At 48.5% G+C, this 13,888-nt stretch overlaps 1 protein-coding gene across 1 annotated transcript; it reads right to left on the bottom strand.

The window, feature by feature from the left end:
- Nucleotides 1-325: 325 nt before the first annotated feature.
- On the bottom strand, nucleotides 326-13,888 carry HMCES (5-hydroxymethylcytosine binding, ES cell specific). Its single transcript, XM_049766565.1, has 6 exons — nucleotides 13,703-13,888; nucleotides 8,569-8,712; nucleotides 7,898-8,023; nucleotides 6,153-6,334; nucleotides 2,829-3,021; nucleotides 326-1,106 (listed from the first exon to the last, which is right to left on the bottom strand). Exons 1-6 carry the CDS (start codon nucleotides 13,886-13,888, stop codon nucleotides 888-890), a joined length of 1,050 nt encoding a protein of 349 aa, XP_049622522.1. The 3' UTR covers nucleotides 326-887.

Raw genomic sequence — 13,888 nt, forward strand, 5'->3', positions numbered from 1 at the left:
CCAAGCCTGCTGTGGGCGATTTCTGAGCGCAGAGAGCCAGGGGTAACCCCAGGTAACCGCCGGGTGTGACTCAAAAACCAAAACAAAAAACCAGAACCCCTTGGGGCTGGAGCAATAACATAGTGGTAAGGCATGGTGTTTGCCTTGCATGCGGAAGACCTGGGACAGACCCAGGTTCAATACCCAGCATCCAGATGGTCCCCCAAGCCTGCCCGGAGTGTGTGTGTGCCGCCCCCAAAACAGAAAACAGAGATCCAGAACCCCCACCAGCATCATTTCCTGAACAGTTGAATGCTTATCAAACATACTTCATTTAGAAAAACTTTATTTTATTCAGAAAAATATCCACATAATTACTTAATGCTTTACAATAACTTTACAAATAAGCTCAAAGGGGCCGGAGCAATAGTACAGTGCAGAGGGTCTTGCACATGGCAGACCCAGATTTGATCTCTGGCATCCCATATGGTTCTTGGAGTCCACCAGGAGTGATCCCTGAGAACCGCTGGCTGTGACCACAAAAACAAAACTCAGGGAGTATTAGTGGCACCAGGTCACAGCGGTCCCACAAAGCAAGGCTCCATATGGCAGAGCCATGTGTGGTGACGAAGGGGACTCGTTGTATCCAGGATGAACACCTCCATATACCCACAACTCCAACACCTCATCCCAAGGCAAACCCAAAAACACACAAATCAAGACACTTTTATGGCAACCATGTGTTTTAGATTTTTGGTTTAGTTTTTGGTGGGATCAAACCTGGGTCTGCTGCATACAAAGCAAATGCTTTCCCTGCTGAGCTGTCTTTCTGATCCCATGGCAACCATGCTGAATGCAGACCACCACAGCTTTGGACTCGGGGTGCCCTTGGTCTCAGCAGGGACTCCCTACTGGCTATGAGGCCTCTTGGCCAGGGGCTGCTCCTGCTTAAGCCATCGCTCCAAGAGTCCTGCCCCTCCCCTCTTAGTGGGGAGTGTGCTCTTCTGTAGGAACTGGCTGGACCACTGGGGCACATCTGACTCTGCCTTTTGGGGGTCTTCCTTTTTGGGTGACTTTGTGGTCAACCATTGTAACATCTTCTGGCTGCTGCCACTTGCTTTGGGCTCCTAGGGAAAGGAAAATAAGAGAATAAAGCTCACTGCGCTCAGCCAGGACTTTTGAGAAAAGGTCCCCTACAGTGAAGCACAGGGGAAGAGGTTAAGCACCGTGGTTAGGGACAACCAAAGGCTGAGGGGGAGACTTTCTCTACAGTAAGCCTTACTTTGACTTTCTCTGCTCCCCCATCCCTACCCAACACTGAACTGTAGGCTCTGAATTTGTATAATGCCCTCTTTCCAGAATGTCAACTCTTTGTTCATTTTTGAGTCATACCCAGTGGTGGTCAGGGAACCATAAAGTGTACCATGATTTCAACTGAGGTCCCAACCACAGAAAATGTCAGTTCTCTTTCTTTTTTGGAGAGGGTGAGAGTTGGGTAGGGAGCAACACTGCTCAGGGATCACTTCTGGTGATGAAGAGGGAAGCTTATGTGGGTTGGTAACACACAAGGCAAGCCCCTATGTTATCTCTATTTCCCCAGAATGTTGATTTTTTTTTTTAATTATTGTTTTTGGGTCACATCTAGTGGCGCTCAGGGGGTTACTCCTGGCTCTGTGCTCAGAAATTGCTCCTGGCAGGCTGGGAGGAGAAAGGGAGAAGACCATATGGATGCAGGGAATCAAACCACCATTCCTCTTGGGTTGTCTGCATGCAAGTCAATGCCCTACTGCTATGCTATATCACTCAGGCCCCAGAATATTGATTATTTATTTTTTTGGGGGTCACACCTGGAAGCGCTCAGGTGACCATATGGGATGCTGGGATTCGAACCACTGACCTTCTGCATGCAAGGCAAACGCCTTACCTCCATGCTATCTCTCCGGCCCCATTATTGATATTTTTTAAAGCAAAAACCACACTGGAGATACGACAGTGTCTAGTGCAAACTAATTACATCTCCAGGGACAGCTATAAAAAGCATGAGAAAAGTGTCAGGAGTGCAGGAGTACAGAAAACTGGAGCTAAAAAAAAAAAAACAGGCTGTGGGTGGGTGTGGAAAGCTCAAAAACAGAGAGTAGATGTTCTTGCAATTGCATAAACTTAAGACTCAGCAGAGCAGCCTTGCTCAGTCTGCCATGGATCCAGCAGGCCTAGTGAGGGTCCGGCTTTCCTAAGGAATGAGTTGTGTGTGGTTTAAATGAGAGCTCGTGGGCTGAGCAGTTGGCTTATAGTGTGTGTTTTGCCTGCAGAAGGTCGAATGTAATCCCTGGCACTCCCTGGTCCCCAAGCAATACTGGAGTGATAGCTGAACATAGGGCTAGAGTTGCCCTTAAGCACTGCTGGATGTGTCTGCCTCAGATTCTTTTCTATTTTTTTCCTTTCCTTTCCCCCTTCCTTTCCTTTCTTTTTTCCTTTTCCTTTTCCTTCCCTTTCCTCCCCTACCCTCCTTTCTTTTCTTTTTGGTTTTTGGACTATATCTGGCAGCACTAGAGTTACAGAAATCACTCCTGGTAGATTTGGGAGAAATATAGGATGTAGGGGATTCAACCCTGGTCGGCCACATGCAAGACAGATGCCCTACTCACTGTGCTATCGCTCTGGCCCCTGCCCGTATTTACAAAAAAGGAAGGGAAAAGGAGGGAAAGAGAAAGGGGGGAAGGAGGGAAAAAGGAAGGAAAGGAGGAGGGTAGGGTAGGGTAGTTGGAGGAGGAGAGGAAGAAAGGAAGGGAAGAAAGGAAATAAAGAAAATATAAAAGGCAACATCCAAAGAAAGACCAGTCGGCATGTACCTTTTTCACGGCTAAGTGGACAGGAGTCACACACTCTGGAGTGTTGTTTCGTGAGTTGTTAACCACAGAAGAAACGGGGTGGAAGGCGATGTTCTCTGTGGGGTGGATCAATTTCAGGGCTTCCAGAGTTGAGACCTCGCCGAAGTCAAGCCACTTAGAGACAGCCTCCTCTCCATCCAAGATGGCAGGCATCCTAGGCAAGTGTATCAGGATCAAAGTGGGGGGTGGAGGGTTGCAAGAGAAGACAGTGAGCTGACAGCACAAATTTGAGAAGGAACCCTATGCTCAGGCTGATGGCTGCCATGAAGGCCCGAGCACAACATGGTCTCCTAAAACATGCAACCCCCAAGTATGACGAGGCATGGCATCCAAAACAAAACAAAAACCCTATTTATTCAACATAGTAAACATGTCTAAGTTTTGAAATTCAAAACACATTAAGTGGGGCAGCCCAGTATAGCAGGTAAGAACGTTTGCCTTGCATGCATCCAACCCGAGTCATGGTTCTCAGAGAGCACTGCCAGGGATAAGCCCTGAGTATTATTGGGTGTGGATCATAAACCAAACCAAACATATCAAGGGGCCAGAATGACAGAAGAGCACATGCCTTGCAAATATTCTACCTAGGTTCAATTCCTGGAACTCCATATGATCCCCTGAGACCACCAGGAGTAATTTCTGAGTTCAGAGCCAATAGTAAGCCCTAAGTACTGTAAAGTGAAGCTAGGTAGACGCCTAAATAAAGGTTTTCCCTCAACTTCCTTTGTCCCTAACTACTACTTTTGCTATGTAAAGCCCACTGGATAGTGTTTTTTGCTTTTTCTTATCTGTCTTTGCAGGATGGAAATAATTTCCTCTTTCAGAAACGCGGAAAGATGTTAATAAGTCTCAGGTGTGCTCTCATCGTGGGAGCAGGAATATGGTTGAATATTTGCAGATTAGACACTATTTCTTGGTGTATTGATGGCACACAGGATGTTATACTTTCCAAAGCAGTTCTTATCACCTATTCATCATCACTGGAGATCTCTGGCAGAGTTTTTTTTTTTTTTTTTTTTTTTTTTTTTTTTTTTTTTTTTTTTTCTGGCAGAGTTTTTAATATGACTCCTATCAACCTATGTGTAGACATCCTCACAAAGGACTGAGGGTTCTGGAGGAGAGAGGTCTAAGCTCCGTGATGTCAAAACTCCCAGCTGCTCCAATTTTCTTTTTTTCACCAGATTTGATGGTCAATTCTGTCACCTGTTCACGGTTAGCAATCTTTATCTTTCATGTTAATGATGACACGCACGGTTCAAGGGTCTCAACACAGACCTGCACCATATCAATGTCCTCTTCATACATGTTTATGAGCAGGGCCCTGCAGCAGAAAGGTGGGAATCTGTTCTCAAAGATCTCAGTTTTAGTATTAGATTCTTTTAAGCATGATGAATCTGTGCCTGCGATCTTACCCGATTCCTCTCCTGTGGATCATCACGATGACAGCCCCCTTGAGCTGGACTGAATGTGCTGTGCACTCCTGCCTTTTACTGGAATATCGTTGCACACTGCTGTTCTGAACGGCTTGACATTGCTCTGGTCCAACTACTTGCATTTCTCACTTTGGACTGTATGTGCCAAGATCCCTAGCAATTCTCCAGACCACCTGCCCCAAGAGGGTCAGGGTGCCTTCCCGGTGGTGACAAGTTCTCAAGAGGGGAAGGGTGTCGTCTTGGGGGTGATGAGTTCTCAATCTAAAGGCTTCCCCAGAGCTGATCATTTGTTATTTACTACTGGCACTAAACCAGAGACTCCCAAACCAAAATGAAACATAGTAAGGAATACAAGCAAATTAAAACCTTTTTATTTTGGTGTTTTGGTCACATCTGGTGGCACCGCTGGCTGAGCTCAGAAATCACTCCTGGTAGGCTTGGGGGACTTAAAGGATGCTGGGGCTCAAACATAGTTTGGCCATGTGCAAGATAATGCTCTACCCTGTTTTTTTTTTTTTTTGTTTGTTTTTTGTTTGTTTGTGACTACTCCTAGCTGTGCACAGGGATCACTCCTGATTGAACCTGGGACAGTTATGTGCCTTTCCCTATCTCTCTGGCCCCTGACAAAGGTTTTTTTTGGGTTTTTTGGGACACACCTAGAGGTGCTAAGGAATTACTCCTGATTCTGCATTCAGGAATCACTTCTGGTGGACTGGGGAGACCATATGGAATGCTAGAGATCAAATCTGGGCTGACTGTGTACAAGTATTCAAGGCAAGTGCTCCACCTACTGTGTTGTATCATTCTGGTCCTCTTGACAACATTTTTTAAAGTATTTTCCCCAGCATTTCTGTTTCTCCCAAATTCTGTGCTTTCATTTTCTTTTCTGGGGGTATTGAGTATGGGAGGGACCCATACCTGGCTGTGCTGCTCAGGATTTATACTTGGCTCTGTGCTCAGGGATCACTCCTGTAAGCTCAGGGAAACAGAAGTTGTATCTCAGGGATCCAACCTAGTTCAGTCAGGTGCAAGACAAATGTGCTTTCCTCTATGTACTATTACTCTAGCCCCAGGTGTGTAATTTTTGCTGCAATTCTTCAGACTGGTGATTTTCAAAAGTGTACATCTTGTCAGCCCAAACTGACAATCCTTTATTTTTTGGTTTTTGGATCACACCCGGCAATGCTCAGGGGTTTCTCCTGGCTCTATGCTCAGAAATCGCTCCTGGCAGGCTCAGGGGGACCATATGGGATGTTGGGATTCAAACCATCATCCTTCTGCATGCAAGGCAAACACCCTACCTCCATGCTCTCTCTCCGGCCCCCGATCTTTTATTTTTTTGTTTTTGCTTTTGGGTCATACCCCGTGGTGCTTAGGGGTTATTCCTGGCTCTGTGCTCAGAAATCACTCCTAGCAGGCTCGGGACCATATGCGATGCTGGGATTTGAGCCACCGACCATCCTGAATCGGCCACGTGTAAGGCAAATGCCCTACAGCTGTGCTATCTCTCCGACCTCTAAACTGACTTTCTATGTAGCAGGGGTCCTCAAACTTTTTAAACAGGGGGACAGTTCACTGTCCCTCAGACCATTGGAGGGTCTGACTATAGTAAAAACAAAACATATGAACGAATTCTTATGCACACTGCATAATTTGCAATGAAGAAACAAAACAGATACAAATACAATATGTGGCCCATGGGCCATAGTTTGAGGACCACTGAAAGCATCTGTTAGCTTCCTCCTTCCAAATGTACACACACGAAAAACTTAAATTTCCCAAGCTACCCATAAAAGCAAAAAGGACAAGTCCTATGAATCCCATGGCCCCCACACCTCAGAGTGTGACTTGCCTGGGGTGGATGTCACTCAAGCCTTTGCAGGCATCCACGGTGATGACAGTGTAGGAATACAAGCAGTCTCCTCCGTGTGGGGGCTCCCAGCATTCGAAGATGCCAGCCATGGTCAGTGGGCGCCAGCTGTCCCATACTTTGTTCCAGTCCTCAAGCCGGTCTATAGCAGCAATATTGCCTGACTAAAAGCAGGAAACGCAGGTAGGTGAGATGCCCATTAGTCCCTACATATGAGGTAGGTCCAACTATAGACATAAGATGCTCAGGGCTTACTCCTGGCTCTGCACACAGGAATCCCTCCTGGCGGGGATTAGGGCACTAGATGGGATGCAGGAACTGAACCTGGCTCGGCCACATGCAAGGCAAGTGCCCTACTGCTGTACTATCACTTTGGACTCCAGCCTGAGCTTTAGTAACACCTAGTGACCCAGTTGCCAGAGTTTAGGTGCTGAAACCCATCACCAAAGCTGCAGATTACAACTTCTTGCTTTTGCAATTGCTTTCACATTCGCTGATGATTTATTTGCAGCACTCTAGCTTTTACTGATCATATTCAGAGAAACGAAACCTAGCGGCTTATATATGAAATTCCCATGGAATTTGTGCCCAGGTCTCATCAAAGCAACGGTCAATGTCCAAAATGGCCTCCCACCCTTCCTTATCATCCTCCCTGCCACATAAGATACACTTCAAGGGAATGAAGCAATAGAACAGTGAGAATGGCACTTGCCTTGTACATGGTCAATTCAAGTTCAATCCCTGGCACCCACTATAGTCACCTAGCTCACTAAGAGTGATCCCCAGGCACAAAAACAGGAGTAAGAAGGGGTGGCCAGAATGGTGTGGTCCCAAAACAACAAAAAATTTGGATGTGAGGATCCAGATCTGGCTGCAACATCTGTCACCCCATTGATTGCCAGGACTAATTCAGCTGATCTGGCTGGCTAGGTACGTGTCCCCTATTTTTGGCTTTAAGACCACACCCAGCAATGCTCAGTGTTACTCCTGGCAAGCTCGAGGGACCATATGGGACGCCAGGGATCAAACCCAGGTCGTCTGCATGCAAGGCAAAGTCCTACTCAATGTGCTATCACTCCGGTCCCTTTTGGTTTTTGTTTTTGAGCCACATCTGGTGATGCTCAGGGTTACTCTTGGCTCTATGCTTAGGGAATCACTCCTGAAGAGGTTCAGTGAATCATATGGGCTGGAAGGAATTGAACCAAAGTCAGCTGCATAAAAAGTCCTATATGCTGGGGGCCGGAGAGATAGCATGGAGGTAAGGCGTTTGCCTCTCATGCAAAAGGTCATCGGTTCGAATCCCGGCGTCCCATATGGTCCCCCGTGCTCGCCAGGAGCGACTTCTGAGCATGGAGCCAGGAGTAACTCCTGAGCACTGCCGGGTGAGACCCAAAAACCAAAAAAAAAAAAAAAAAAAAAAAAAAAAGTCCTATATGCTGTACTCTTTCTTTAGCCCCCAAATACAACACTTTTGTGCTTGGTCTGGAGAGACAGTAAAGCAAGTAGGATACTTGTCTTGTGTAGAGCTGACCCAGGTTCGACCCTCAGCAACATAGAGCAAAGTGTAAGCTCTGAGCACTGAGTATGGCCCAAATACCACCCTCCCTCCAAAATTTTTATCTCCATAAAGTTGTTACTAAACTCTATGAAGGAAGGAAGAAGAAAATGCCATTAGTATATTTTCTCAGTCCACTTTGGAGTATCTACTGGGAAGGCTGCTACAATACCTTTTCTGTCTTGGTCTGGGGAAAGTAGATGAAGTAAGGCTGACTCCGACTTGACAACTGGCTTCGCTGCCACTCATAAAACCCATCAGCTAACACCACACAGCGCCTTCCCTTTCCCAGAGGCACCTGTGGGGAAATGTGAGCAAGGCTTGACCTTAGCAACAGAATCTGTTTTGTAGCCTTGAGTTAAAATTTCAGATGTGACCTTAAAGCAGTAACTTCATTTTTCTTTGCCTGGCTTTTTTTGTTTAAGCATTTTATTTGAAGAACTCTGATTTACAAACCTTAGTGGTAAGGTTTCAAGGAAGAACATTCCCACACAACCCCCAACAGAATGCCCCGTACCCTCTGTCACTACTTTCTTAGTCCTCTTCGACTCCTTGCTCCCACCCGAAGTTCAGTTCTTGGGCTGTGTTGACTTTGGCCTTTTGCTATTTTCTTACACTTTTTTTTTGTTTTGTTTTGTTTTTGGGTCACACCCGGCAGCACTCAAGGGTTACTCCTGGCAGGCTCGGGGGACCATATGGGATGCCAGGATTCGAACCATTGTCCTTCTGCATGCAAGGCAAACACCATACTTCCATGCTGTCTCTCTGGCCCCATAGAATATTTTCCAATACCTCTGGTAGAAAAAGAAGAAAATACGTACATTTCCCCAGAACAGCTCCTACCTTGAACGATCTCTTCTCCGTCATGGTATCACTGCGACAGTTGGTTAAGTTGAATGGCAGCTTGGAAGGATTATCTTCTTTGAACCATGATGGAATCAAACCCCATCGCATGGGGGCAATGACACGCTCTGATGAGTCTGCATCCTGACAGGGGGTAAAGATCTGATAAAGCAATCTAATGGAACGCGGAAAACCAAATTTATCACAGGCAGTACATTATTAGTGTCAACATGCAAAGAGGAAACAAAAATTATCACAAAGGGAAAATTCTGGGGCTGTAGAGTACAGGGGTGAAGGCATGGCCCTTGTATATGTGGCTGACTCAGAAGGGGTTTGATCGGGAGATAGCATGGAGGTAAGGCGTTTGCCTTTCATGCAGAAGGAGGGTGGTTTGAATCCCAGCATTCCCATGGTCCCCTGTGCCTGCCAGGGGTGATTTCTAAGCCTAGAGCCAGGAGTAACCCCTGAGCACTGCCGGGTATGACCCAAAAAACCAAAAAAAAAAAAAGGGGGGGGGTTTGATCTTTTGCACTTGTATGTGCATGTCTCCCAAGCACTACCCTAATAACAGAACCAGAAGTTGCTTGATAGCATTAGATGTGGCTCAAACCCAAACTAAAATTGGGGGATTTGGGGATTGTTTGCCTCACAAGCGCAAGGCCCCGAGTTTAATCCCTGACACTGTCCCACAGGCTTGAGCACACGCTGATCACAAAAATGATCAATTGGGGCCGGAGAGGTGGCGCAAGCCCTAAGGCATCTGCCTTGTGTAGGCTAGGCTAGGACGGACGGCAGTTCACTCCCCCCCCCACCCCCCGTGTTCCATATGGTCCCCCAAGCTGGGAGAAATTTCTGAGTGCATAGCCAGAAGTAACCCCTGAGCATCACCAGGTGTGGCCCAAAAACAAAAACAAAAAAAGTAGAAAAACTAAAAAACTAAAAGTGCTCAATCACTGGTAAATTAAATGCATGAGCCCCTCAGGACCAAAGCTGGTTTGAATCCTGCATCCCATATGGCTCCCCACCCACACCTGCCAGGAGCAATTTCTGAGCAGAGAGCCAGGAGTAACCCCTGAGTGCCAAAAAAAAAAAAAAAAAAAAGGAAAAAGAAAAGAAAGAAAAGAAAGGGGGCCGGGCGGTGGCGCTGGAGGTAAGGTGCCTGCCTTGCCTGCGCTGGCCTAGGACGGACCGCGGTTCGATCCCCCGGCATCCCATATGGTCCCCCAAGCCAGGAGCGACTTCTGAGTGCATAGCCAGGAGTAACCCCTGAGCGTCACCGGGTGTGGCCCAAAAAACCAAAAAAAAAAAAAAAAAAAAACCAAAAAAAAAAAAAAAAAAAAAGAAAGAAAGAAAAGAAAAAGCCAATCGTCATGTAAAAGACAACTTCCCACAGAAGAGAAAATGTTGGCGATGCTACAACTGAGTTGGTCCAGGTAGGCCTGGTTTCCAGACCCATCTCTGGAGTTTTCTGGGATGGGGACCAGTTGAGTCCTCATCCTGCTGGAAAGCCCCTCCCACATTCAACATCTGTCAAGTTGATGGCCCAGTTGAGAAGCCTTGCTGCTGAAGTGTAGAAGTTCACAGCTTCCAGAGTACAGGACATTTCCAAAGTTCACAATACGGACAGACAGCCCAGCAGGCGCACAGCGAATCAGACGGGCAAGTTGCATAGAAGCTCATTAAACTATATAACCCAGAAGTTTTACTGACTTTAGTAACACCATCATGATATATAGATTGTTACAAAGAATATAAAGTAAAATATTTTATGCCTGCTGAATGGGTTTGTGGGTAGGTAGCTGGGGACATTTATGGAAGGAAAGTCATACTAGTGGTGAGACTGGTGTTGGAACAATGCGTACCCAAAACAACTGTATTATGAACAGCTTTGTAAACCATGGTGTTAGTTTCAAACATTGAAAGAGAAATGCCCCACTCAACAGCTAGAGTGCTGAGACTGAGAGATCCTCTACGCTTACAAAGTTCAAGGAGGTGAATATAGTCGCTGGGTTACTGTAAACCCAAAGGTGAGGCTGCCGCCCTCTACTGGGAACAAGGTGAAAACAAAATGGTCAAGAAACACCCCCCGCCCCCCAATGTGGCTCATTATTAGTCATTTTCTGACCCATTTGGACTTGTGGGCAAAACAGCTGGTAGCACTGGGGCAGATCAAGAGGAAGACGTGCTCATTCGTGGTTTCAAATGCAAATCATGCCCACTCTGCACATGTACTGACCGTTAACTACCAATTTTGTTCTAATTTTGTTGCTTTAATGAAATTTATAGGCTTAAAAAACACCTCCAAATAATTACCAATATTGGGAAGACCTAGTCATCGTAACTATGTACCAAAGCTGTGGAATCTGATTGATAGGACAGTCGGTGCTTGCTTTGCATAAGAGCTGCTCGAGTTTGATCCCAAAAGCACAGAAGGTTAACTGCCAGGAGTCCCTACCTCCAGAAAGAACCTATTCCAACAGAGTGATCTGTACCTCAGCCTCAGCTGATTGGATAGGATGGAAATTACAATCTGCCAGTTCTTTAAAGGAATCTTTCCCCCATTCACTGCTTTTTAATTGTTCTTATTTCTTTTTTTTTGGAATTGCAAATATCTTTATTAAAATTAATTAAATAATCTACAATAAGAACTTTCCGGATGGAGAAGTTCGGGAGTTTCTTCCTCGGCCCCCGGTTGCTCCGGTGGGGTGCCGGGCTCCTCTGTTCCTCCATATGAGGCCTTACGGACTAGGGGCTGGGGCAGGGGGGCCGTTAGCATGGCCCCTTGAGCCCCCTGGGCGGCTTCGGGCAGGGGCCCCGGGGGCGACGGTGGTCTTCCTCTGTGGGCAGGCCCTGGGGCTTCAGGGGCGGTGGCTTCGGGAGAACTTTATGGATGGAGAAGTTCCACCGCAGGTTGCTCCGGTGGGGTGCCAGGCTCCTCTGCTCCTCCATGTGGACTAGGGGCTGGGGGGCCGTTAGCATGGCCCCTTTGCCCCCTGGGCAACTTCGGGCAGGGGCCCCGGGGGCGACGGTGGTCTTCCTCTGTGGGCAGGCCCTGGGGCTTCAGGGGCGGGGCTTCGGGAGAACTTTATGGATGGAGTTTGGCCGCCGGTTGCTCCGGTAAGCTGCTGGGCTCCTCTGCTCCTCCATGTGAGGCCTTATGGACTAGGGGCTGGGGCTGGGGCAGGGGGGCCGTTAGCATGGCCCCTTTGCCCCCTGGGCAACTTCGGGCAGGGGCCCTGGGAGCGACGATGGTCTCCCTATGTGGGCAGGCCCTGGGACTTCAGGGGCTGCGGATTCGGGCCCATGCTCCGGGGGAGATGGTGGTCTTTTTTCGACTGGCCCTGGGGCTTCAGGGGCGGCAGCTTCGTGCCCATGCCCCGACGGTGGTCTTCCTGGGGCTTCAGCGGGGGTGGCGTTTGCGGGTACTCCCGCTGCTGGCCGCCTGCGCCTCCGCCGCCGCCGCATCCCCTCCGCCTGTGGCCCTTGCCGTGTCCTCCAAGGCCCAGGACATGGCCCAGGCTGTGACCATGGCGACATCCGCAATTGCCTCCACCACGTTGGGGGGGACGGCAGGGGCCGTCGCACCAGAATCTCCTCCGCAACCTGGGCGACGTCTGCCATCATCCGAAGGCGCTGCCTGTCCTCCCGGCTCGGGCTCATCCTTGTGGTGCTGGCAGAAGTCGAGGCCCTCGGGGAAGACTGCCAGGCCTGCCTCCTCGCACAATGGGCAGCTCAGCTTGAGGGTGTTATTATGTTACTGATCCTACTCTAGTCAATAATTGTCAGTTGTTCTTATTTCTGCAGTTCAAATTATGCCTTCTTTTAAAACATGCTTTATTTTTTTTCTCTTCCCAAAGTTCCCAAGGATATTTATTTAGATTTTCTACTCATTAAACCAATAAATGTGTTTGTTTTGTTCTGGGTGGGCACACCCAGTGACGCTCAGGGGTTAGTCCTGGCTATGTGCTCAGAAATTGCTCCTGGCTTGGGGGACCATATGAGACACTGGGGATCCAACTCAGGTCCATCCTGGGTCAGCTGTGTGCAAGGTAAATGCTGTGCTACCACACACTCTGGCCCCAAAAAGCAACATTTCTTTTCAGTTTCAACAGGAACGTAAGCATTCATTGAAAATGAGGTAAGAATGCACTATTCAGGGGCTGGAGTGGTAACAAGTAGGGCGTTTGCCTTCCACGCAGACTACCCGGGACAGACCTGCGTTCAATCCCCAGCATCCCATAGGGTCCCCCGAGCCAGCCAGGAGTGAGCTATGAGCACAGAGCCAGGAGTCACCCCTGAGTGACACCGATTATGGCTAAAAAAACAGAAATCAAAGAACATAAAGTAATCTCCTTTAGTGATACGTTGGGTCAGGGAGACAGTATAGTACAGAGGTAAGGGACTTGCTGGACGTGTGGCCAACCCCAACTCTGGTTTGATCTCCAGCACACTGCATATAGTTTATTTATTTTGGTTTTTGGGCCACGCCAGGCGGTGCTCAGGGGTGACTCCTGGCTGTCTGCTCAGAAATAGCTCCTGGCAGGCACGGGGGACCATATGAGACCCCGGGATTCTAACCGATGACCTCCTGCATGAAAGGCAAACGCCTTACCTCCATGCTATCTCTCCGGCCCCAGAATTCTAGAATATTAGGCAATAAACTTAGTATTTTTTTTTCTCAACCTGGAAGTGTATAGTAAGTTGCATTAAAATATTGAGATAATGTTTTCAGCAAGGTTCTCATGATACAGTCAGTTAGACTGGTCACCTGCTATGCATCAGATCCTGTGCTGATGTTCGAATTGCAAAGATAAATAAGAGCAGACCCTTGTCTTTGGAAACTTACCTAGAGTCTTGATTGGCTAATGTTTTTATTTTATTTTATTTTGATTTTGGGTCACACCCAGCGGTGCTCAGGGGTGACTCCTGGCTGTCTGCTCAGAAATAGCTCCCGGCAGGCACGGGGGACCCTATGGGACACCGGGATTCGAACCAACCACCTTAGGTCCTGGATCGGCTGCTTGCGAGGCAAACGGCGCCGTGCGATCTCTCCGGGCCCGCAGCCCAGTTCTTAAGGGGACAGTCAGAGGGGAGGGCCCCCTTTGCCTCGACCCTCCCGCGCGCCGCCACTCACCGGGTCCAGGTGCAGGCGCGACAGCAGCACGGGGCCGAGCGCCTGGGGGCTCAGGTTGTAGGACGGGGCGTAGCGGCCGCCGGGGTCGCGCCACTCGGGGAGCCTCGGCCGGCCCTGGCGGTCGCGGTAGGCGCAGGCCCGCGCCAGGGCGTCCCGCGCCAGGTGGCAGGAGGTGCGCCCGCACAT

The sequence above is a fragment of the Suncus etruscus genome, chromosome 20 (assembly GCF_024139225.1).
Source record: "Suncus etruscus isolate mSunEtr1 chromosome 20, mSunEtr1.pri.cur, whole genome shotgun sequence".
Taxonomy (NCBI): Eukaryota; Metazoa; Chordata; class Mammalia; order Eulipotyphla; family Soricidae; genus Suncus; species Suncus etruscus.

Bases quoted from the DNA above. Each gene is read 5' to 3' on its own strand.
- HMCES (XM_049766565.1), bottom strand. From the start codon at position 13,888: ATGTGCGGGCGCACCTCCTGCCACCTGGCGCGGGACGCCCTGGCGCGG. The intron at 8,024-8,568 runs GTAGGAGCTGTT...ATTTCCCCACAG, and splicing joins CGGAGAAGAGATCGTTCAAG to GTGCCTCTGGGAAAGGGAAG. The intron at 6,335-7,897 runs GTATTGTAGCAG...TCCTGCTTTTAG, and splicing joins CCCAGACCAAGACAGAAAAG to TCAGGCAATATTGCTGCTAT.